This window comes from Lupinus angustifolius, unplaced genomic scaffold (assembly GCF_001865875.1).
Source record: "Lupinus angustifolius cultivar Tanjil unplaced genomic scaffold, LupAngTanjil_v1.0 Scaffold_126_1, whole genome shotgun sequence".
Classification (NCBI taxonomy): domain Eukaryota; kingdom Viridiplantae; phylum Streptophyta; class Magnoliopsida; order Fabales; family Fabaceae; genus Lupinus; species Lupinus angustifolius.
In genome coordinates, this window is record NW_017725185.1 from 254,783 (window position 1) to 278,344 (window position 23,562).

The following is a 23,562-nucleotide window of genomic DNA, read 5'->3' on the forward strand; positions in this document are numbered from 1 at the left end:
AAATTCTATACAATAATAGACCCTAATGTTATCCAAAATATGATTTTAAAACTTCGAAGAACTTTTTATGTTCTTTATTAGTCTATCTCTCTAGTTGTTTTATGATAATATTTGGTTCCCTTACTTATTGAAGTAGATAAGAGAGATGATTAAAACAAAGACGAAACCATAAAAATAAATTCTTATAGTAATATGTAACATCGCAATAAAATTGATCATTTTGTTGAAAGTGTACAATGGAATGCAGTCCATCACTCATAAATACTTCATTTCCATGGGCAGGACCACTATAAAATCCAGTAACATTACTTTGATCCTACTTCCACGTAGCAAAAAAAAAAAAATAATAAGTTTTCAAAGTAAGACTAAACATAAACATAAAAAGAAAGATAAATTATCACTTAAAAATAAAGTACAATTTCTGAATATACTTATCCTTAATAAGTGTTCTAGTCATAATTTTCATCAAGAAAACCTTACCCAACCATTAGAATATAGAGCGGGAAATCAGAGAAACTCATAATAAATACACTTAACACATTAAACAACAATCTCAAAAATCAAATAATCAGTAGCAATAAAAAATATATATCATCATAATCTCATATATTATAAACCTAAACCCCCATATATATTAGTAGACATCAATGATCAACATTCTCAAAACATTTATTTTGGATATTTATTAAACGCAAATAACAATACCATATAGAATAAACTATTTTTTATTAAGCAAATTTCCTAAATAAAAAATATTATAATACACTTAAACAAATCTTAGAGTTCCCAACCTAGAACCAACAAATTTTATACAAAAAATAGACCTTAATGTTTATGTTCGAAAACATGATTTATGACGCTAACACTGCGTTAACTTTTCACCTCTTCAAACACAAATAATTGGAAGTGTTAATATCCAATGATCATATAGTATAACTTTAAGAAAAGATACATGTTGGTAACCGCTACCCCAAATAGTGTGGATATGAGTACCATATAAATTTAGTCATTACATATTTAATCAAGTATATATTTATAGTTAATCATATTTTTTTGGTATTATGTTTATACTTATCATATATATTTATAAGGTTATTTTTAGCATATATGTTGAGTGATTATGTATTATTTTAGATTGATGTTCATTATATTTTATATTATGAATTTGTTGTTTTTAATGTTCTAAATTCATACAATCATAAATGTATACGTTTAAAATTAATTTTAATATCAAAGTTTTTAACAATTCAATTTTTACACGTGCAATGTTGTTTTCGTATTGTTACTACTCTGAACTCTTTTGTTACTATTCATCTTAAACTAATATTTACCTTATTTAAATTAGCCTTATGAGATAGTGGTGAATTACTACTAATGTTTGTGTTTAATGATGAATGGTTTTTTTTGTGAGTTGCAATATTAGGCTTTTCTTATCAAGTCAAATTTATGAGGTCTTTTTTTAGCATATTCGTAGAATGGTTATATTTTATTTTAGATTGATGTTCATTATGTTTAAATATTTGGATATTTACACATACAATATTAACATTGGTTTATGAGGACATGTGTGCAATATTAGCATTTGTACAATATGTGCAATTTTTTCTCACTATGTTTTATGAGAAGAAAATAAATGGAGGTTGTGGTGAAATAATGAGGGGATTTTACTTCCTAGTTAATTTAATATATAATATTATTATTACTATTGATTTTATGATTGTATCCAATATTATAACTATCACATTTATATTATTATCATCTTATGTTATACCCAATTTAAATTTGATATACCAAAAAATTATAAAAGTATGATTGTATGAATTATTATCAATATTGATTGTTGAAAGTATATTATTTTTTAAATTACTCAGTAACAAATAAAACTCAAATTGTATGGGATAATATATATTCCCTATATAAATATAAGAACTTATTTTTGTAAATATTTTTTAAAATTATGTTTATAAGTATCATGTAAATTTATAAGCTCTTTTTTTAACATATCTCTTGAATAATTATACTTTATTTTAGATTGATGTTCATTATGTTTAAATATTTGAATGTTTACACGTGCAATATTAGCATAAATCTATAATGATTATGTTTTATTTTAGATTGCTTATGTTTACACTTGCAATACTCATACTATTTGGGGTACTTAGGTACCGGCTACCCAGGTACCCCAAATGTTATTATGCCTTTTATACTAATCTTTCATATATTACTATTCTTTACATTATTGTTTACCTTATTCCTTTTACATGTAGAAGTTATATTCTTTTAAAAAAAATGAAATTTTATTTTTATTATTTGGAAGATATATTTTTTTGATATATCATTTAGAGTTGTGATATTTCTATTATTTTTTTAACGACAGATATATATGATATTTTAATTTAAATATTTTAAATAATAATTGTACATATTTTTCTAATAAAAATTATCACTGTTTATTGCATATTGAACTGCTTATCCTGTTGTACATTTTAAAAAAACCGTTACAAGAACAAAAGGAAAGTTTAAATATTTGTTACATTAAACAGAAACAAATAAAAAGATTTAAAAATTCATATAATTATAGGTAGAAGTTATTTTAATAGCATTCGGTGATAATTCCATACATTTTGAGTTTTATTTATTAGAAGTTGATTTAGAATCAAATAATAAAGAATTATATGTTGATTCTTGTTGTATAATTCAGTTTTGTTAGTTAGTGAAGCTTATTATTTTTAGATTGTTAGTTAGTTAATCCTTACTATAAATAGTAGAGCTTATGCATTGTAAAAACAACATTGTTCTTCTCTTCATTGATAGAAGTAATACACTAATATTCATTGAACGCTCTTTATTCCATTTCATTCCTTCTTATTCCTTCTTCTTCCTTCTCTGTTTTGTTCTTCTATTCTTCTTTTTCTTCTTAATCCAACAGTGGTATCAGCAGCTTTGTAGGAGTGGATTCTGTGTGAATCTTCCAAGAGAACCTGGGTGGGTGTTATCATGCACTGCAGAGGCAACACAGAGATGACAAATAATGGTGGTTTCTCGTTGACACTTCCTGTCTTGAATGGCAAGAACTATGATCGTTGGAGGAATCAGATGAAAGCTATTTTTGGCTTTCAAGAAGTGTTTGAGGTAGTCCAACATGGATATCAGGAGATTGAGGAAGGAGCTACTGAAGCTCAAAGGGCAATCTACAAGGAAGCCAAGAAAAAAGATTGCAAGGCTCTCTTTCTTTTACATCAATGTGTTGATGGGGCCAACTATGAGAAGATAAATGGTGCTGAAACTGCCAAGTAGGCCTGGGATAGCTTAGAGAAAAGCTATGAAGGAATGGCCAAGATCAAGAAGGTAAAGTTGCAACAGCTCAGAAGACAATATGAGCTTCTGCAGATGGAAGAGAGTGATTCTGTGGCAGAGTACATGACCAAGATCCTAACTCTTTCGAATCAAATGAAGTCATGTGGCAAAATGTTGAAGGAAAAGAGTATAGTGGAGAAAGTGTTAAGGACTCTCACTTGCAAATATGATCATATTGTAGTTGCAATTGAGGAGTCTAAAATTCTTGAAGAACTCAAGATTGAAGAGCTACAAGCATCTCTGGAATCTCATGAGTTGAGATTGAAGGAAAGAAATCCAGAGAGAATTGGTGATCAAGCATTGCAAGCCAGATTCACCAAGAAGCCTCATAGCTAGTGGAGCAAAAAAGGCAATAACAAGTGGAGGTCAGGAGAGCAAGGACTCTCTGGGAGAAAATCTGATAACCAGTGGAAATCAGGAAAGGAAGGTGACTCAAAGGGGTCTACCAAAAATGCAGATGGTGGAAGGAAATTTGATAGAAAGAAACTACAGTGCTACAAGTGCAGGAATTATGGTCATTTTGCTTCTGAATGCAAAATGAATAAATGGACAAATAGTAGAGAAGAGGAAGCTGGTTTGGCTCATAACAACCAAGAATCAGATGAAGAATATTGTTTGTTGATGGCCACTACAAGAAAGGATCAAGTAAGTGAGGAGAAAGCTGAGTTTTGGTATCTTGACACAGGATGTTCCAACCATATGTTAGGAAGAAGAGATTGGTTTGCAACTCTAGATGAATCTACCAAAAGTAGAGTCAATTTTGCAGACCAAAGCTTAGTAACTGCAGAAGGTGTTGGGCAAGTTGTGATTCAGAGACAAGATGGCAAACAATCATACATTTCCAATGTGCTTTATGTACCAAAGATGAAGCATAATTTGCTTAGTCTTGGTCAATTGTTGGAGAAAGGGTATGAGATGGTGATGAAGGATGGCCTGCTAACTGTCTTTGATAAGAAGGCTCATAAAGTCTTGAAAGCTCCTCTACCTTCTAACAGAACATTCAAGGTTCAAATTCAGATTGGTGACCAGAAGTGCCTTCAAGCAAACCCAGATCAAGTCACTTGGTTGTGGCATCAAAGGTATGGCCATCTAAATTTTAGAAGTTTAGAATCTTTGAGCAAAAACCAATCTGTGTTGGGATTACCAGTAATCACAGTTCCATCTATTTTGTGTGATGAGTGCCAATTGAGCAAGCAGGCAAGAAACTCATTCAGTTCTGATGTAAGGAAGCCATTAGAGACTGTCTTCAGTGATGTGTGTGGTCCTCTTGAAGAAGAATCAATTGGAGGCAATAGATACTTCCTCACCTTTATTGATGATCATACAAGAAAGATATGGATCTATCTAATCAAAAGAAAGAGTAAAGTGTTTCAAACTTTTCAGAAGTTTAAGGCACAAGTTGAGAAGCAATGTGATCTGAAGTTGAAGAAGTTAAGGTCAGATGGTGGAGGTGAATACACTTCAGCTCAATTCAGTGAGTATTGCAGCAAAGAAGGGATCTTTCATGAGGTGATAGCCCCCTACACACCTCAACACAATGGCACTGCAGAAAGAGCAAACAAAACACTACTCAATATGGCTAGAAGTATGATAAAAACCAAGATGTTGCCCAAGAAATTCTGGGGTGAGGCTGTCTCAACAGCAGCCTATCTCATTAATAGATGCCCATCCAAGAGATTAAAGCATAGGACCCCTGAAGAAGTTTGGTCAGGTTCTAAACCAAGTGTAAGCCACTTAAGGGTATTTGGCTCAATCTGTTTTGGGCATATTCCTGAGTTAAATTGAGGCAAGCTTGACGATAGAGGCTCAAAACTCATTTTTCTTGGCTATCATAGTACTGGTGCATACAGGGTCTTTGACCCTCTAACTCATAGATTTTGTATCACCAGAAACTTGAAGTTTGATGAAAGCCAATGTTGGACTTGGAATGAGGAAACTAGCACTTCTAGAATGAAAGCTGGCCTACAAATTGAAGATGCATATAGGCTGCAAGTTGATAATACTGAAAATAATCTGCATAATTCAGAAGAAGGTGAAGTCATTGGTAATTCAACTCATGCTCCACCTGATCAACCCCTCACTGCATCATCATCTCAAAGAGTAAGACAACCACCATCTAGATTGAGGGATTATGATGTTTTTCCTGACTCTACAATCACAATAGAAGGTGATTTTGTTCACATGGCACTGCTTGCTGAAATGGAGCCAATTAGTATAGAGGAAGCCCTTGGCCAATCTCACTGGATTAAAGCAATGAAGGAAGAGCTAATGTCCATAGAAAGAAACAAATCATGGATACTAACAACCCTTCCACCTGACAAGAAGGCAATTGCAGTTAGCTGGGTGTTCAAAACCAAACTTAATCCTGATGGTCAAGTATCAAAATATAAAGCAAGGTTGGTAGCAAAAGGTTTTCTGCAAAAACAAGGACTTGATTATGATCAAGTGTTTGCACTAGTAGCCAGAATTGAGACAGTAAGATTGGTGATTGCACTGGCTAATCAGAACTCTTGGAACATTCATCAAATGGATGTGAAATCTGCCTTTTTGAATGGACCACTTGACAAAGAAGTCTATGTGTTTCAGCCACATGGTTTCATAGCAGCAGGCAAAGAAGAAATGGTTTATAAGCTACACAAAGCACTCTATGGACTCAAACAAGCTCCAAGAGCTTGGAACAAGAGGATAGATGCTTTCCTGCTACAACTTGGCTTCACCAAATGCACAACTGAGCATGGTGTCTATGTAAAAGGGAACTATGCAACTGATCTACTAATTTTGTGTCTTTATGTAGATGATCTTCTCATAACAGGTGCAGAATTTGGCAAGATTCAAGCATTCAAAGCACATATGCAAGCTGAATTTGAGATGACTGGTCTAGGGGAACTCTCTTACTTCCTAGGCATCGAATTCAAGAGAACTAAGGCTGGAACATTGATGCATCAAAGGAAATACACAACTGATGTACTGCAGAGGTTTGAGATGATGAATTGCAACCATGTATCAACTCCTATTGATGCAGGGACAATACTATGCAAAGATGGAACATAACAAGTGGTAGACAAGACACTATATAGACAAATGGTGGGCTCGTTAAGGTACATATGCAACTCGAGGCCTGATATTGCATTTGGTGTTGGGTGGATAAGCAGATTCATGGAGTCCCCAAAGCAAAGCCACTTAATTGCAGTAAAGAAGCTCCTCAGATACTTGAGAGGGACCTTAAACTATGGAATCATGTATCCTACTGAATTAAAGAAATGCAAAAAAGGTCTTATGGTTTTTCTGATGCTGATTGGTGTGGAGACAAATCAGATAGGAAGAGCACTACATGATATCTCTTCTTCCTTGGTTCTGCTCCCATTAGTTGGTGTTCCAAAAAGCAAGAGGTGGTAGCCTTATCCTCTTGTGAAGCAGAGTATATTGCAGCTAGCATGAGTGCTTGTTAAGCTGCTTGGTTGAGTGCTCTTATGGCAGAATTGAAGATGGAATCAGAAGAAACGAAGCTAAAGCTGATAATGGATAACAAATCTGCTATAATTGAATCCTGTTGCTCATGGAAGAAGCAAGCACATTGAAACCAGATTTCACTACATAAGAGAGTAAGTGAGCAAAGGCAGATTGGAGTTGGAATTCTGCAATTCTGAGAATCAATTAGCTGACATTCTAACCAAGCCATTGAAGAAAGAAAGATTTGAAACTTTGAGGAAGAAGATTGGCTTGATAAACAATGCAAACTGAATTAAGGAAGAGTGTTGATTCTTGTTGTATAATTCAGTTTTGTTAGTTAGTGAAGCTTATTATTTTTAGATTGTTAGTTAGTTAATCCTTACTATAAATAGTAGAGCCTATGCATTGTAAAAACAAAATTGTTCTTCTCTTCATTGATAGAAGTAATACACTAATATTCATTGAACTCTCTTTATTCCATTTCATTCCTTCTTATTCCTTCTTCTTCCTTCTCAGTTTTGTTCTTCTATTCTTCTTCTTCTTCTTAATCCAACATTATAAATATATATCCATAATGAGTTATTTTATGTACAATTGCATTTAATAAGTGTCACGATGCTATTAAGCAAAATACAAATAACTATGAAAGAAAACTTTTTTCAGATTTTAGGAAATATTTATAGTATATATAATATATAAATAATGAATGTTGTACATGAAAATAAGAGTGAATTACACTGATACCCTTGAGTTTTAGTGAAATTATACAAACTATCCAGACATTTTTAAAACCTACACAAACCACCCTATTTATACATATATATTACACTGGCCACCTTATAAGAGATATAAGTGTAATTTCTTAAACAAAAATAGTGACGAGTGTAATTAAGTAAAAAAATATGTTATATAAGTGTAATTTCTTAAACAAAAATAGTGACAGGTGTAAATAAATAGTCATATTATTATTTTTTAAGAAATTGAGAAGTATAACATTTTTATTCTTCAAATTATTTCCCTCACAAACATTGATTACATTAACTAAAACGAAATTCATTTTAGTTTTAGGTCTATTTCCCTGTGTAGAATGATTTTGTCATAATCTCATTCAAAAACTTTTTATTCTTATGATAAGCATTTTTATAAGCGCAAGAAAAATAACATCCTTGCTTAGAAGTGAATGCTTAATATGGCCATAGGAATGCTTAATTTTTGTTAACCAAAATGTCTCTTTGTATAAGGGTTATCAAATTTTTAGGATGCCTAAATAAGTCACTTCATCATGAAAGAATATGAAAATGATGATAAATGGCACATGATATAATTACTATATTTAATTTTTGTTAGAAGTGCAATGCAAATACTTTTACATTCCTTTCCCTGGATTTGGCAAAAATTACTCCACTCCCACAAAATACTGATATGAAAGTGAAGAGAGAGAGTTGTATGAAAAATAAATTAAAAATAATAATAAATGGAAAAGATGTTACGACAAATTCACCCCTCTCAAATAAGTGTCAATCAATGGGTGAATTTGACAAGCACAACTACTCTCCTCTCCCACCAGAGTTTGATGTGGAGATACCACTTCACCGCTTTGAAAATTAAAGATATTTTCCCTAAACATCAATACCCACCCTCATTTTCCATTCTAAATTACAAAACTGTTATTCTTCCCTAAATTCTACACATTTCAAGTTTCACAAGTATTATTTTCCATTCATTTCTCACGAGCAGGGGCGGATCTTCTCTAGGACAGGTAGGGGCAGTTGCCCCCCTCAAATATTTAAAAAATTTATTATAGAGATATTATTTTTGGTATATTTTAAAATTCAACAACAAAACTTAAGGGTAAGAGTGTGATATCTATGTATTGTTAGTGTAAAGATTTATACACATTCATTACATCATCCATCATTCATTTAGATTAATTTTTAAAGAGTTAATAAAGATTGGATATGAATGGTAGGTGATGAAATGACAAAATATAAAAGTCATACATTGTATTGTCAGTGCATATATTTTTCTCTCAAAGAATAATACCTCTACACGACTTATTGGACAAAAAAATTCAATATTCTCTTCAAAACTCACCCTCTTTGAAGTTTCACTCTCTTTAGTATCACATGACATATTCTCCTCTTTTATCTCTGATATCCCTTCAGATAACTCTCCAACTCAAACCCATTTATTTTTTCACCTTAAAAACGTCATATTTGCTCTTTATAAATCAGTTTTCTGCAATTGCTTTTTTCATGACATATTATCATATGCCTATGAGTCATGACATGATTACTTATGATTTGTTTATTTCTTGCTTCAAATTTTATTCATGGACGTTGTTATTCTTTGTTAGTAAACTATTTTTTGATTAATTAATTTTAGTTGGGTTATTCCATTGCTATGTATGATATTCTTAATTTCATTATCTCTATCTTTGTATATTTTTCTCTTCATAATTTTCTCTTCAATTTTTTTTTATCAATCTCAAGCATACATTATTTTGATTCTCTATTTAAAAGGATAGAAAAACTAACTTTATGCTCAAATTTTGATTCTTCTGGGTTTAGAATACATATAATGTTTATAAGAGATAATGAACTTATTTGTGCTTAAGAATATTTGGAATTTCTTCATAAATTTGTTTTGTTAAATTTTCTATCATTTTTCTTGGGAATTTAAACCTGAAAAAATAACTCATTTTTATATTAAAAATTTATATATATTCTAATGATTTCATATGTTATTTATGTATAAATCATAATGCTGCCCCCTCTAAAATTATGGTCAAGATCTGCCACTGCTCACGAGCAAGTGACTAAGTGGTATTCAAGTTTATTGACTCCACTATTAAAAGTTTAAAACATAGATAACACTATTAGTAAAAATGTACATTAAAAAAATTCAATTTATCAAAAAAAAAATTAAAATGCAAGTTGGGGAAGGATTAATGTTTAACATAACCCAAGATGAGTTTGAATCTATACAATACTGAGCCTTGTAGTTGGTCCATTGGTAGTTGACTTATCTCTTCTATCTTTGGAGCTTCCATGACCTTTGTAACTGTTATTTTGCTTCCAAACCATAATGCTAAAGGAGAATAAGGGGAAAATAACATGATGTGAGAAAGCTAGCTAGATGAAAATATATAAACTTGAGATACATAATGTGAGAAAAGTGATGAGTGTGTCAGTGTGAAGTTGGAAAAAAAAAGAGAATAGAAAAGGTCATTGATGACAAAAGTAAGAGAGAGAATGTGAGGGGGGAAAGGATAGACAGAAAAGGTTGAAGGGACACTATAGTGTGAAAGATAACAACTCGAACATAGAAAATGTAAAAGAAACTATAAGATCTTTGATATTGAACTAAAATTTGCATAAAAATTTCATTTTTACCAATATTAGTTTGTGACAGTGACATAGTAAACATGCATATATACCAAGAATAACACCAAGAAATTTGAAATAAGATATAATGAGAAATTATACAAAAAATGTTATCTTGAACTAAAAAAGAATGAAATAAGATTCATCCAATAAAAGTGATCAAAAAAATGTTAACTTGTTAGGTAAAAATGTTACCTTGTTACCAAACGTTGCAAAGAAAAAAGAGATACATAGAGAAAGTAACATAGTTGAAGGGATATTATAGCGTAAAACATAACAAATGAGGCACAGAAAAATGCAAATAAAATATAAGATTGGATGATATTGAACAAAAATTTGCAAAGTAAGTTCATTTTTATCAATATTAGTTTAAGACAGTGACATAGTAAACATGCATACAAAAAATAACACCATCAAAATTCAAAATAAGGTATAATGAGAAATCATACTAAAATGTTATCTTGAACTCAAAAAGAATGAAATATGATTCATCCAACAAAAGTGGCCAAAAAAATGTTAACTTGTTAAGTAAAAAGTTCACTTGTTAAGTAAAAATGTTACCTTGTTAGTAAACGTTGAAAAAAAGAAATCTTTGAGTGGATAAATGAGTAGGAACGGATGTGAATGAGCGAGATCTGATAATAAAAACACAAATAATTAGAGCTAATAGATCTGATGATAAAAAAGGTAGAGAGTGATTGAGATAATATATATATAGGAAATTGTAAAGAAAAATAATATGTGTGAATGAATAACTCACTGATCAATTTCACTGATAAAGACCTTGTGTGTGGAATGAAGAAGAAGGTTTACTGAATTTGGAAAATGGAGAAAGAGACATAAACAATGAATGGAAGATGCATTTGGAAAAGAATAAAAAATGAATGAAGAGAGAAAGAGAGAGTAATATGAAAAAATTTAAATTTTGAAAATTTATGACAAAGAAGTAAAGGGAATATCCTTTCAAATCCAATTGTTTATTGAAGGGAATGTCCATTTTGGTAATACTAACAAAGAAGTACAAATATTTTTTGAATGACAATTCTAACCCTGCCAGGTGTCCAATCAAAGGTGATAGGCATTTTTGTAAAAATACCAGCCCATTGCAAGTAGATTTCCTTTTTACATTTTGTTTTCTACATAACCAACAACCCCACCCCCAGCCAAGACCTTTAATGCCACCCTCTGCAAGTCATTTTGTATTTTTATACGTTAGGGATGATTCTCAACTCATCCGAAAGACCAAAACATTGTTAATGTTGTTTTGAAAAAGTTGCACCTAAGGTTTAATTATAGTTAGAACAGAAAATAGAGCCATGATTCATAAATTTAATTACAGTTTAATTCTAAGTTTGGTAAGTTAAACCAATCCAGCCATGATTCATTAGCATCATGTCAGACACTCAAGTGGTTTAAAGCCACTTTTATTTGCTTTTAAAAGTCCACAGTACAAAGCCAATTTCATGGATCTTATTACATTAAGATATGGGGCTTGAACGGTAGAAATTAATGCAAGGCGTGTTAGTTTCTCTATAGAACTTTCAATCAGAATATTTAAATACCAGATTCCCCTAAGCAAGAACTCGAGTTTTATGGATGGAAAAAATATCTGCTGGGAGAATTAGCCCCACGTACCTGTGAATATTTCCAACTCGGATAGAATTGCCTCCAGTACGAGGATACCTGTGGGAAACCAAAAAATCTGAACATTTAAATATTTGTAATGTATTATGACGATTCCTCCATTTTATAGAGTAGAAATGTATATACTTTTAGTTCATGAGAGAGTTATTATTCTCTCATTATATTCAGAGAAAGGTTGTAATATTTTCCCATTTAGGGAAAACTTTCTATTCTTACTGGTAGTTGTTTCTCTTATCATCATTTTAAGAGGATATTTTTCAAGTTAAATATTTTGTGTCAGATCCTATTTTCAGAACTTTGTTTTTAGTTGTGTGAATGTGTGATATTGTTTTCATAACTTTGTTACCCAACATATCACATGTTCAGCTTCTAATTCAATTATAAAAACATTGGTTTAAATTCAGTTTTTTCCTATGACTTTATTTAGGAATAATAACTTCATTCATGCAGTTGACAAGATATTACAATAATACAAGAGGAAAACTTATCAGCAGAATGGTATGCTGCTCATAACTCAGTAGTTCAACAAACTATGGGGTAAAACAACTCTCATCAACATACAAGTGAATAACTACTCATAGCTAAGTAGCTCAACAAACTAGGTGGTAAACCAACTCTCAATGACAACAGAAGAATAACTACTCCATCCAAGTAGCTTATTTCAATGCATGCAAGCATCATTTTAAAAGGGTTCTTGTTAAATGTTCTCTAGCTGTAGCCCATGCTTGAGTTAGTGTCTGCAATACCCAGAAGCTCAATGTCAGATTAAACATCAAGTAACATGCTATACTTTTTCCAAAATTCGGTCCATCAAAAGGCAAAACTAATTTATGTACAATGAGACTAAGCTTGCACAAATGTGAGTTAAATAACTGTTGTTTAGGGTTGTTCTTCAAAGTAATACAAGTTTGAGGAATAATTTTGGGCCATTGATCTATTTGGCATGTTTTGTCCACTTGTGATGTTTTGTTTGGTACTGTCAAAGGTATCCTCTCACCCTTTTGCGTAAGGAACTAATCTCTTTCAAGGTGCGTGGCTGCCCCTCCCAACAAGTATCACTCCCAAGAATCGAACCCTTGACCTTTTGGTCATCCTGGGGATCTACCAGGGCCTTACAGAAACTATGCTGAAAGAAAGTTGCATTACCTGCTCAGACAGGGGGGCATCAGCATCCAAACTATGAGAGGTCACTTTTTCAGCAATAAGAGGTCCATTTGTTTCAAGTATCATCCTTAAGGAAATACAAAAACTGTTAAAAATATAAAAATTAAACTTTTATGGTGAAAAAAATTGTGAATAAGAAATATATGCACACCCTCCATCAACAATCTCATCAAGACATAAGAGAATGAGATCCAAGTTCTCAAGTGCCTCTCTTTTATCAACATTGTTCCTGTAAAAGGTACACACATGAATAAAAAAACACAGCATGGTTATTAGAGGCACATGTTTGGTTTAAATGTAGATAGCAAACTACAACCAAAATTACCTCAACAGAAGGGTGACTGCATCAAAGAAACCCTGAAGAACTGATGCTAAAATGAGCTCATTTTCGTCATCACCACCGGTGACAAAAAAGTGCAGGTCTTGTACAAATTTGTAAATAATGATATTGTTCTCAAGTAATGTTATGTCAGCTGCAGATAGATTTAAACAATATATCAGTTTCCAAAGAAACATGGTAAACATAAGCGCAGTGAAAAGTTTGTTCTTTGCCTATCAAAAATTTCACAACAGGTATTGGCATTAGTGTGGTAAGTTGAAAAGTGCTTTTGTTGGCTGTATCTGGATTTCTCAAGAGGGAAACAAAGAATGAACAATGGTTATTCAAGATGTTTCCCAGCATATGACAGAAGTCAGTATACTGACTATCCATACTTATTGTTTATCGATCACTATAAATCAAAGGGCAAACCAAATTATTACGAGTTTGATAGTACATGCATGGAAGTTTTGATACTATTAAGGTTCCATCTCCGAACTTGGAGTTACCTAAGTATTTAAATCACACTCGAGAAAACGAGTCGGACAATATAGGACTTACTTCCCAGCATGACTCCTCCATAAAAAGCCTGTCGGATCAGGTGATGAGTATCTTCGAGGCCATCACAAAAGGGCAACTTTTGACCCATAACAACCAGAGAGAAATTAGGCTCTGCCTTTTTTGGTAAGACTAGGCTCTGCCTTTGATATCATATTAAAGTTTCATCTCAAAATCAATAGGCAATGAGAATAGCCAAACAAGGATTTAAATCACACCCGAGAGGCTAGGAGAATGAGACAGACATATAGGACTTACTTCCCAACATATGCAATCAAAGACTGGATTTTTTGTAGCATTTTTTGTTTTGGCTAATATACTAGAAAGGTTTTTAAAAATTATAATTTGGCACTTGAAATGTTAGCCATTGCCAGAAAAGAAAGCACAACTGAAGTAGGTACATCTCTTTCAAAATTAGGTTTGCAGCAGACAGAAATGCTGGCTGTGAGATCCAAGATCTACCTTTGTCCATGATCTAAAAAAGAATAAAAAAAACATCCATTTTATTATTTATGAAGATGAAAAACATCAGAAATAAACCTCTTTTTAATGCTAAGTGATGTACAAGTATATAAAAGCATACAAAGGACCTATGAAGCACGGATACGAATACGTGTGTCGGATATAATACGTATCTAATACGTCGACACACATTTTTTCTAAAATATAGGATACGATACGTTTAGGGATACGCGTATAAAATAATAAAAACACATAAAATATAATAAAATTATAAGTGTAAATCAAAATATCCAAAGTAAAAAATATAATGGAAATTGAAAATCATTACCCTCCATAACAAATTTATCTTATCCTATTTTAATGAAAATGAATCTATCTTATCCTATTTTATTAAAAACGAATCTATCTTATCATATTTTATTGAAAACGAATCTATATATCCTATATTTTACTGAAAACGAATCCATATATCCTATATTTTATTGAAAACGAATCGGATACGTGTCTTGATATTTATTTATTTTATTTTATTTTTTTAATTTTTGGATACTCTACGGATACGTATCCTTCGCGAATCCGAGTGTATCCATGTCGAATACGTGTCGGACACTAACATGTGAAGATGTTTGATAAATCCGTGCTTCGGAGCAAAGGACAATAGGCGTTAAAGGCTTGTGCCTAACTAACATTAACATTATCAACAATCTATCAATTATTATCAAATGAGTGTAAGTATTAGTTCTTAAATGAAAGTAAATAGAATCAATGAGCATATATGCCATTTTCTGCAAACAAAAATTTTCTGAATACCAACATGCACAGCAGAATAACCGAAAACTAGAATTGCATAGCTGTTACGTTAAGAAGCATGTTGGATTGAAATAGCCATCCCTAGGTCACTAGCACCCAATATAGAACCAAATGTCTTAATGGTGAGAAATCTTACCTTCAGCCCTAGCATTTGTCTTGGCAGTCTTACCGAACACAAACTTCTCAAATGCTAACTTTGAATTGTTTGTTGGCCAGTCATCTGAATAATATCTGACAGCCACGCGCTTCCCTTCGGAGTCGAGAAGAAGAATATTTTTTACTGAAGGACACAAGCCCTATAGATGAAGCAATATAGCAACAAGTCATAAAGGGAGCAGCATCTCATGTATCAATCACATGTAGCACAAATAGGGGAAGCCATAGTATGAAAATAGAGCATTGACTTCATACAATAGAGTTACAATAAGATTGTTATATTCAATTATCACTGATCATTAGACTTTAGCTTATATATGAAGGGGAAAAATGTATCACCCCCCTCTCTTTTACAATTTATAAGATCCTACTTCTCAGTTTCCGATAAGTTGCGATGTTAAAAATAAGTACTGCTTGTGGAATTTGACAATGCAAAACCATTGAAACACAATTCTCTCAGTTTGGTAGAGAACCATAAATTGGTTCTTGCATACCAAATTGTGGTTCTTTTGTGAATTGGTTCCCTATAAGGAACGAAACATAGTTTCCCCTACAGTTTGAGTTAAAGAAAGAACAAAAAAAGAAGAGTAATTGATAAGGTGCACTCACCTACATGAATGAGTTACGACAAACAAAAATGAATTTCATCCTAAGGTATTTCTACGATGGTGAAGCGGCACTAGAAACGGCTATGTAGGGAGCTATAGAAACCCTACTGAATATACCCTTGACATATTGGTACATGATATGCTAACAAACCGCTAGTACTACGTACCCTTACCCTGGCCAAAGAGAATGACATATCAGGTGACTATGTACAAAACTAAAATAACAACATTGATAATGGGGAACCACATAGCATATATAGAGCATTGACTTCATACACTGGAGTTACAATAAGATCTCTATGTTCAATTATTACTGATCATCAGACTTTCGCTTATATATGAAGAGAGAAAAATGAATCCATTCTCTTATCATCAATTATCCCAGTAACAGGGTCCAATGCTAGATGCTACCACAAATTGATGAAAACCAATCACAAAAGTTTATTAACCAAAAAGCACCACTTCTAAACCCGTTCTAAACGGATCTGAATGAAAGAAGATACATTTCTCAGATTTGAACACCCATTTACATGTACATGTTTTTTCAAACTCTAAATCACTTTATGATCCACCCAACTAATACAAAATAGGAACTTTTTTGAAACCCAATACTCTAATTTATGGGAATGATCTCAAAATGGATTCATATGCATAAAGGTCCATTATTACATAAAAAAGATCAATTTTTTTGTCATTTCCATATCTTTGTGAATATATTGAGATTCATGTGTGGAGCATGATATTCATATGAAGAAGATGAAAGTAAATAGAATATTTCATGGAGAGAGAGAAGCTTACATTGGATGCCATGTTCTGAGAAAAGCAGAGGAGTAGTTAACAGTTAACAGTGCCTACTATACGAAGATCTGTGAAAAGTAAGAAGATGGGATCACTCGTTTCCTTCATGATGGGGAGGGTAATTTAAAAACTAGAAAATGCTGATTTCTCAATGGGATATTAATTTAATTATTTTTTAGTAAATACACATTCCTTTTTTTTTTAGTAAATTCACATTCCTTTTTTTTTTACTTATCAGTTGTGTCTCTCAAAAATTAAAAAATCTAAAATGGTACCATAAAACTTTAAATGTATGTTAAATTAGTCTTTTTTTTAGCATATTTTACAACACTTCATAGAGACTAATTTGACCCCAAAAAATTAATTTGATCCACATTTGATGTTTTTGGAAACCATTTTGAGTTTTTCAATTTTAAGGGACTAAATTGGTAAGGTCAAAAAATATGAAGGATTAAAATAAGTATTTACTATAATTTACATTGAAAAGACAAAATCTAAAACAAGGTTATGGAGTGGAATATATCTTTTGTTCTATAAAGTGTGTGAATTCATATGCTATTTATTATAAATAATTAAAACATAGATTTAAGTTAAAAGTTTAATAATTAAGTATTTTTTAATTAATCATAATTGATGGACACGTTTTTTGTAACAGTAGTTGTACTCCCGTTATGAAACCTCCTACAAAAGTTGTGTTACAAGGATGAAGTTATTCCCCCCCACCTTCATGTCCAATGGATTCAGACTATAAATAATTGACCATATCGAAGCTTGAAATTATCAATCAGTAAGTCATGAAGGAGTGATTTGCGTAGAATGAACTATCATTAAAACTCAAATGTTGATACAATAGATCTAAATTCCTACAATCTTTAAAAGTATAAAGTCAGATCTTCTAAAACATCATTACACCCATAGCATGTTGAATTTTGTAATTCATAAGCATAGTAAGCATACATATAGAGAGTTGTAATTGGGCTCATTTAATTTTTAGTTGGACCACTTTGTAAATGATTTACTATAAATGGAAATAGTTAGTTGGTTGTTTTTTAATCAACAACCACAAATTACACAAAATGAATCTCTTCTTCTATGCATCCTTCTTTTTGTTTTACTCTTCTTTTGTCATTCTTTCTGTTCTAATTCATTGAGTTGGGTGTTAAACACTTTTGTTCCAGTAGTGGTATTAGAGCAACAAGATCTGGAACCTGTGAAGCTCACGACTGAAACCAGAAAGGGGATAGAGGAGATAGAAAAGTGACATTGGAAGAAAGAGATGACAACTTCAAATGGCTTTGCAATGAATCATCTCATATTTGATTGAAAGAATTATGAACACTGGAGTATTCAGATGAAATCAATTTTTGGCTTTCAAGAGTGTCTTGAAGTTGTGCAATTTGGGGTTCAACAATGGGATGAGAACCCAACTGATGCACAGAGATTGGAGTTTAGAGATGGCAAGAAAAATTATTGTAAAGCAACTTTTTTGATACATCAGTGTGTGAATTCCTCTAATTTTGAAAAACTTCTAGTTGCATCATCTTCAAAGGAGGCTTGGGAGATTCTAGAGAAGTGTTACTCTAGTGGTGTGAAGGTGAAGAAAGTCAGATTGCAGATGATGAGGAGGCAATATGAGTTGCTCCAGATGGAGGAGCAAGAAAATATAGCTGACTATTTCACCAGAATTTGAAGCCTAACCAAACAGATGAAAAGTTGTGGGGAGCAAATACTTGAGCAAGTTGTAGTTGAGAAAATTCTCAGAACTCTTTCTGCCAAATTTGATCATATGGTAGTTGCTATTGAGGTGTTCAATTATCTTGAGAGTCTTAAGATTGATGAGATATAAGGCTCATTGGAAGCACATGAGCAGAGATTCCTAGGAAGGATGTGTGATAAACAATCGCAACAGGCTCTAAGTGTTCAGTTCAGGAAAAGGAACTTTGGACATAGTGACAAGCAAAGAAAAGACAATGGAAGATGGCATACATATAGGAAGCATGAAGCTGAGAACCTACAGTTGTATGGTCAGGGAGCCAACACAACTAACTCAATCAACCACAATTATGATCTTGAAACAAGAACTACCAAGAAATGCAGCAGCTATAACAATGGTATCAATGGAAAGAAGAAGAAAGATAAGAGTAGAATTCAGTGTTTCAATTGTAGAAAATGAGGTCATTATGCATCAGAGTGCAAACTCAAAAGGGAGATCAAAGATGAAGAAGCTAGATTGGCCAAGGATGAGGACTCAGATGATGAAGTCATGTTGGTGGCAGAAAGTGAATCTCTGGTTCTGAGGTGAGGGAAATAGATAAAATCCATGTCTTAGAACTGAGGGACATAAATGGATCATTGATGGTCACTACCAAAAATGACCAACAACCCTAATCAGACAATTGGTATTTGGACACTGGTTGCTCCAATCATATGACTGGACACAGAGAGTGGTTCATATCCTTAGATAACTATGTGAAAACCAAGATGAAATTTGCAGATGATAGCTTTATTACTGTAGAAGGAATTGGAAAGATCATGATTAGAAGAAAGGATGGTATGGTTTCCTATATTTCCAATGTGTTGTATGTGCCCAAAATGGAAAAGAAACTCATTAGGCTTGGATAGTTGCTATAAAAGGCTGCTATATGAAATTGGAAGACAAAATGTTGAAGATCTACAAAAAGAAAAGGATTCTAATCTTAAAAGCTCCACTCTCACACAATAGGACCTTTAAGATTAGTATCCATCTAGGTGACAACAAGTGCCTAGAATCTATAGCATGTGATACTTAGATCTGGCACCAAAGATTTGGTCATCTGAACTTTAGAAGCTTGAAATTGTTGAGCAAGCAGAAGATGGTAGTTGGATTACTTGATTTAAGGACTCCAACAAGGTTGTGTGAAGAATGCATGACAAGCAAGCAGACCAGAAATTCTTTCTGCACTCAGATGCCAACAAGAACTACCAAACCTTTTGAGATTGTGTACACTAATGTGTGTGGCAATATTGAAGTCCAATCACTTCGTGGGAACAATTACTTTGTTACCTTCAAGGATAGTTTTACTAGAAAACTACATATTTATCTGTTGAAAAGGAAGAGTGAAGTCTTCAATAGATTTAAGAGCTTGAAAGCACTTGCAGAAAAACAATGTGGCCACAGGTTGTAGTTTCTAAGAAGTGATGGTGGAGAAGAGTATGCATCTCATGAGTTCCATAGCTACTTTGATGAAGAAGACATCACTCATGAGATAGTTGCACCATACACCCCTCAACACAATAGGATAGCTGAAAGGGTCAATAAGACTATCCTAGACATGGCAAGAAGCATGCTGAAGAAAAAGGGACTTCTCAAAATATTTTGGGGAGAAGCTGTAGCAATTGTAGCAAATATATCAAATAGAAGTCCTACAAAGAGGTTGAAAGGCTCGACTCCTAAAGAAGCTTGGTCAGGGGTCAAGCCAAGTGTGAAACACTTTAAAGTGTTTGGCTTGATTTGTTTCAGACATGTACCTGACAACAAGAGAAAAAAGTTGGATGATAAAGGAAAAATGCTAATATTCCTAGGCTATCACTCAACTGGTGTATACAACAAATTAGATCCAAAAAAAATTCCATCACTCATAGCAGGGATCTCAAATTTGATGAAACTCAAGCATGTGATTGGACCTCAACTAGCATAACATCAAACAAGGTAGGGTAGATGGACATTGACAGTACTAAAGACATAACATAAGAAGGCACAATCAGTGAAGGAAATGCAAATGTTGTTGAGAGACCTCAAAGACAAAGACAGTTTCCAACAAGATTAAGAGACTTTGAGGTATTTTTTGATACAACAATAACATATGAAGGTGATTTTGTGCATATGGCCTTATTAGCATAAATGGAGTCAGTCACATATGAACAAGCCATCAATTAAGCCTGCTAGATTGATGCCATGAATGAAGAGATCAAATCAATTGAGAGAAATGATACTTGGGAACTTACAAAACTACACAAAAGAAAAGAAGGTCATCTTAGTGAAGTGGGTATATAAGGTGAAGTTGAAACCATATGGAACGGTGGCAAAATACAAGGCTAGATTGGTTGCAAAAGGTTTTCTGCAAAAGCTAGGATTAGACTATGATGAAGTATTTGCACTAGTGGCAAGGAGAAACTATAAGGCTAGTCACAGTCATTGTAAGCTCAATGAATTGGACTATATGTCAAATGGATGTTAAGTCAGCTTTATGGAAATGGACCACTTGACAAGAAGGTCTTTGTGATACAACCATTTGGCTTTGAGGTTACAGGTCAAGAACAAAAGGTTTACAAGCTTCATAAAGTACTCTATGAGCTAAAACAAGCTCACAGGGCATGGAATAAGAGAATAGATTGTTTACTTGTAAAGCAAAGACTCCTTAGATGCACTAGTGAGCATGGGATCTACATAAAGAACACACCTACAGAAGTATCAATTATAATATGCTTGTATGTAGATGACTTTCTCATCATTGGCTGCAAAGATGAAGAGATTGAAAGTATAAAGAACAAACTCAAGCTGGAGTTTGAAATGTTTGATTGAGGTTCACTCTCTTACTTCCTAGGGATTGAATTCATGAGAATATATAAAGACATATTAATGCACCAAAGAAAGTATACTACATATGTACTCAAAAGGCTCAACATGATGGAGTGCAATCCATCTACAACTCCAGTTGAAACAAGAAATAATTTATGCAGAGGGAATCCTAAAGAAGTTGTGGATCCAACCACTATAGGAAAATGATAGGTTTACTGAGGTATATTTTCAATTCTAGACCAGACATAACCTATAGTGTGGGATTAGTTAGCAGATACATGGAGAAACCTAATCACTTTGATATGGCTGTAGTAAAGAGAGTGCTTAGATACCTAAAAGGGAGCCTGGATTATAGAGTATTCTTCCCTGCTTACACTGATAAGAAAACTGGAAACATGTAGGGATATACAAATGCAGACTGATGTGGTGACAAAGATAATAGAAAAAAACACTAATAGCTATATTTAAGCTTGATGAAACACCTATAAGTTAGAGCTCTCAGAAACAAAAAGTAATGGCTCTTTCATCATGTGAAGTTGAGTACATTGCAGCTTGCCTAGGTGGTTGTCAAGCACTATGGTTATAGACTCTGTTCAGAGAAATTGGTACGAATAAAGAAGATTCCATGCTGCTCCTTGTAGACAACAAGTCAACAATAAACTTGGCAAAGAATCTCATATCTCATGGACGAAGCAAGCACATAGAAACTAAATACCACTTTCTAAGAGATCAAGTGGAGAAAGGAAAATTAAGATTAGATTACTAGAAGTCTGAAAATCAGCTTGCTGATATCCTACAAAGCTATTAAAGAGGATCATCTTTGAGACTCAAATAAGAAAATTGGGCATGCTTGATATAGCTAGTATGAATTAAGGGAGTGTGTTGAAATATTGTAATTCATAAGCATAGTAAGCATATATATAGAGAATTGTAATTGAGCTTATTTAATTTTTAGTTGGGCCACTTTATAAATGACTTATTATAAATGGAAATAGTTAGTTGGTTGTTTGTTAATCAACAACCACAAATTACACAAAAGGAATCTCTTCTTCTTTGCATCCTTCTTTTCATTTTACCAGAGACATGTTGATATAATCTTTTTCTCATTCAAAAGTTAGTTGGAAGAAAATCATGGATAGGGAATCAACATATAAATTTCATTTTGTTGAGAGCATTTAATTAGCACACCCACCTCTAAGAAGGAAGTGAAGAACCATCACGATCATCATCGAAGACAATATTTGTCATCAGTAAGGTATATAAGACCTAGAGGTAGGGTGTGCAACATATGTTAAAAATTAAAATAATAAATATCATCAATTATAAAATGATGAAACTATTGATGTCAATATTACAAAATTGAAATATATTTAATCAAGTAAAATACATATTTCATAATTAATCTCTACATGATTTCACGTTTTGAAATCGTTGAATATTCAATTCATTGTTAATATTGTTAAACATTTCTCACTAAATATAAGTCACTAAGCAGTTATTTATTCATGCATCTTCTATTTGATTATGCAAACTATTTTTCATAATTTTCATAGTTGAAAAAACTTTACTGCTAACTTCAAAAGAAGATAAACTAATGGGTAAACAACGTGTTTTCCACTTTTAACCAACTTATACATATTAATTATGTAAGTCTTAAGTTGAACAATAAAATCACGTGGATAAAAGTAGTTGAGTATTTGTTTCCGATATCAGATCATGAAAATCCTTAAGCTGCATATCCATAATATTATAAAATAATCCAACACAATAATGATTATTTGTTTTTATAAAGAATAAATTTTGGGCTTATATAGTTACAAAGAAAAGTGTAATATATATGGAATGCTTAAATATTTATATACTTACAATATAATTTATTATTCATCTGAATTACTTTTGTTTTAAAAGTTAATGATGAATAAATATGGATGATGAATAATACAATGACAATGAAACTCATACACTCTCAACATCAGTGTTGTTAAAACCGTACCGGTTATCAAACCGGTCAGGATACTAATATAGTGGTACAGTGGTTCGACCAGTGGTTCAGTAATTAAACCGCATGCCGGTTAAACCGGACATACCTACTTATATTTATATATATATAAACCTATAACAAAAAAATTCCAAATAGGTAGATACTCAAATTTATAATTCATATTTATAATCTACTCAAAATTCACATAAATAAACAACTTTAAGTCTTTAACAAATTCAAAGTCTAAATTAAAAAACATATATCAATCCAAAAGTATCACTTAACAACCACAAAATATAAATAAATGACAT

The 23,562-nt window shown here is 32.5% G+C and overlaps 2 protein-coding genes and 1 long non-coding RNA gene across 4 annotated transcripts; 1 reads left to right on the forward strand and 2 right to left on the reverse strand.

The window, feature by feature from the left end:
* Positions 1 to 6,438: 6,438 nt before the first annotated feature.
* Positions 6,439 to 6,883, forward strand: LOC109340002. Its single transcript, XM_019577559.1, has 2 exons — positions 6,439 to 6,746; positions 6,835 to 6,883. The coding sequence occupies exons 1-2, from the start codon at positions 6,439 to 6,441 to the stop codon at positions 6,881 to 6,883; spliced, it is 357 nt and encodes a 118-aa protein (XP_019433104.1).
* Positions 6,884 to 9,392: 2,509 nt separating this feature from the next.
* LOC109340005 lies at positions 9,393 to 11,079 on the reverse strand. The gene is made up of 3 exons (XR_002106738.1): positions 10,954 to 11,079; positions 10,755 to 10,828; positions 9,393 to 9,897 (listed from the first exon to the last, which is right to left on the reverse strand). It is a non-coding gene; the product is annotated as an uncharacterized LOC109340005 (long non-coding RNA).
* Positions 11,080 to 12,310: 1,231 nt separating this feature from the next.
* Positions 12,311 to 16,835, reverse strand: LOC109339998 (coatomer subunit zeta-3-like). Of its 2 annotated transcripts, XM_019577554.1 has the most exons (7): positions 16,713 to 16,835; positions 15,287 to 15,446; positions 13,327 to 13,474; positions 13,153 to 13,230; positions 12,984 to 13,068; positions 12,497 to 12,574; positions 12,311 to 12,457 (listed from the first exon to the last, which is right to left on the reverse strand). In XM_019577554.1, exons 1-6 carry the CDS (start codon positions 16,722 to 16,724, stop codon positions 12,515 to 12,517), a joined length of 543 nt encoding a protein of 180 aa, XP_019433099.1. In that variant the 5' UTR covers positions 16,725 to 16,835; the 3' UTR covers positions 12,311 to 12,457; positions 12,497 to 12,514. The 2 variants fall into 2 exon arrangements, with proteins under 2 accessions (XP_019433099.1, XP_019433098.1); XM_019577553.1 differs by having other exon boundaries at positions 12,311 to 12,574.
* Between the last annotated feature and the right edge of the window lie 6,727 nt (positions 16,836 to 23,562).

Bases quoted from the DNA above. Each gene is read 5' to 3' on its own strand.
- LOC109340002 (XM_019577559.1), top strand. From the start codon at position 6,439: ATGGTGGGCTCGTTAAGGTACATATGCAACTCGAGGCCTGATATTGCA. The intron at 6,747-6,834 runs GTGGTAGCCTTA...CTCTTATGGCAG, and splicing joins GGTGTTCCAAAAAGCAAGAG to AATTGAAGATGGAATCAGAA.
- LOC109339998 (XM_019577554.1), bottom strand. The intron at 13,475-15,286 runs GTAAGATTTCTC...ATCTATCTGCAG, and splicing joins GACAAATGCTAGGGCTGAAG to CTGACATAACATTACTTGAG. The intron at 13,231-13,326 runs GTAATTTTGGTT...TACCTTTTACAG, and splicing joins GCAGTCACCCTTCTGTTGAG to GAACAATGTTGATAAAAGAG.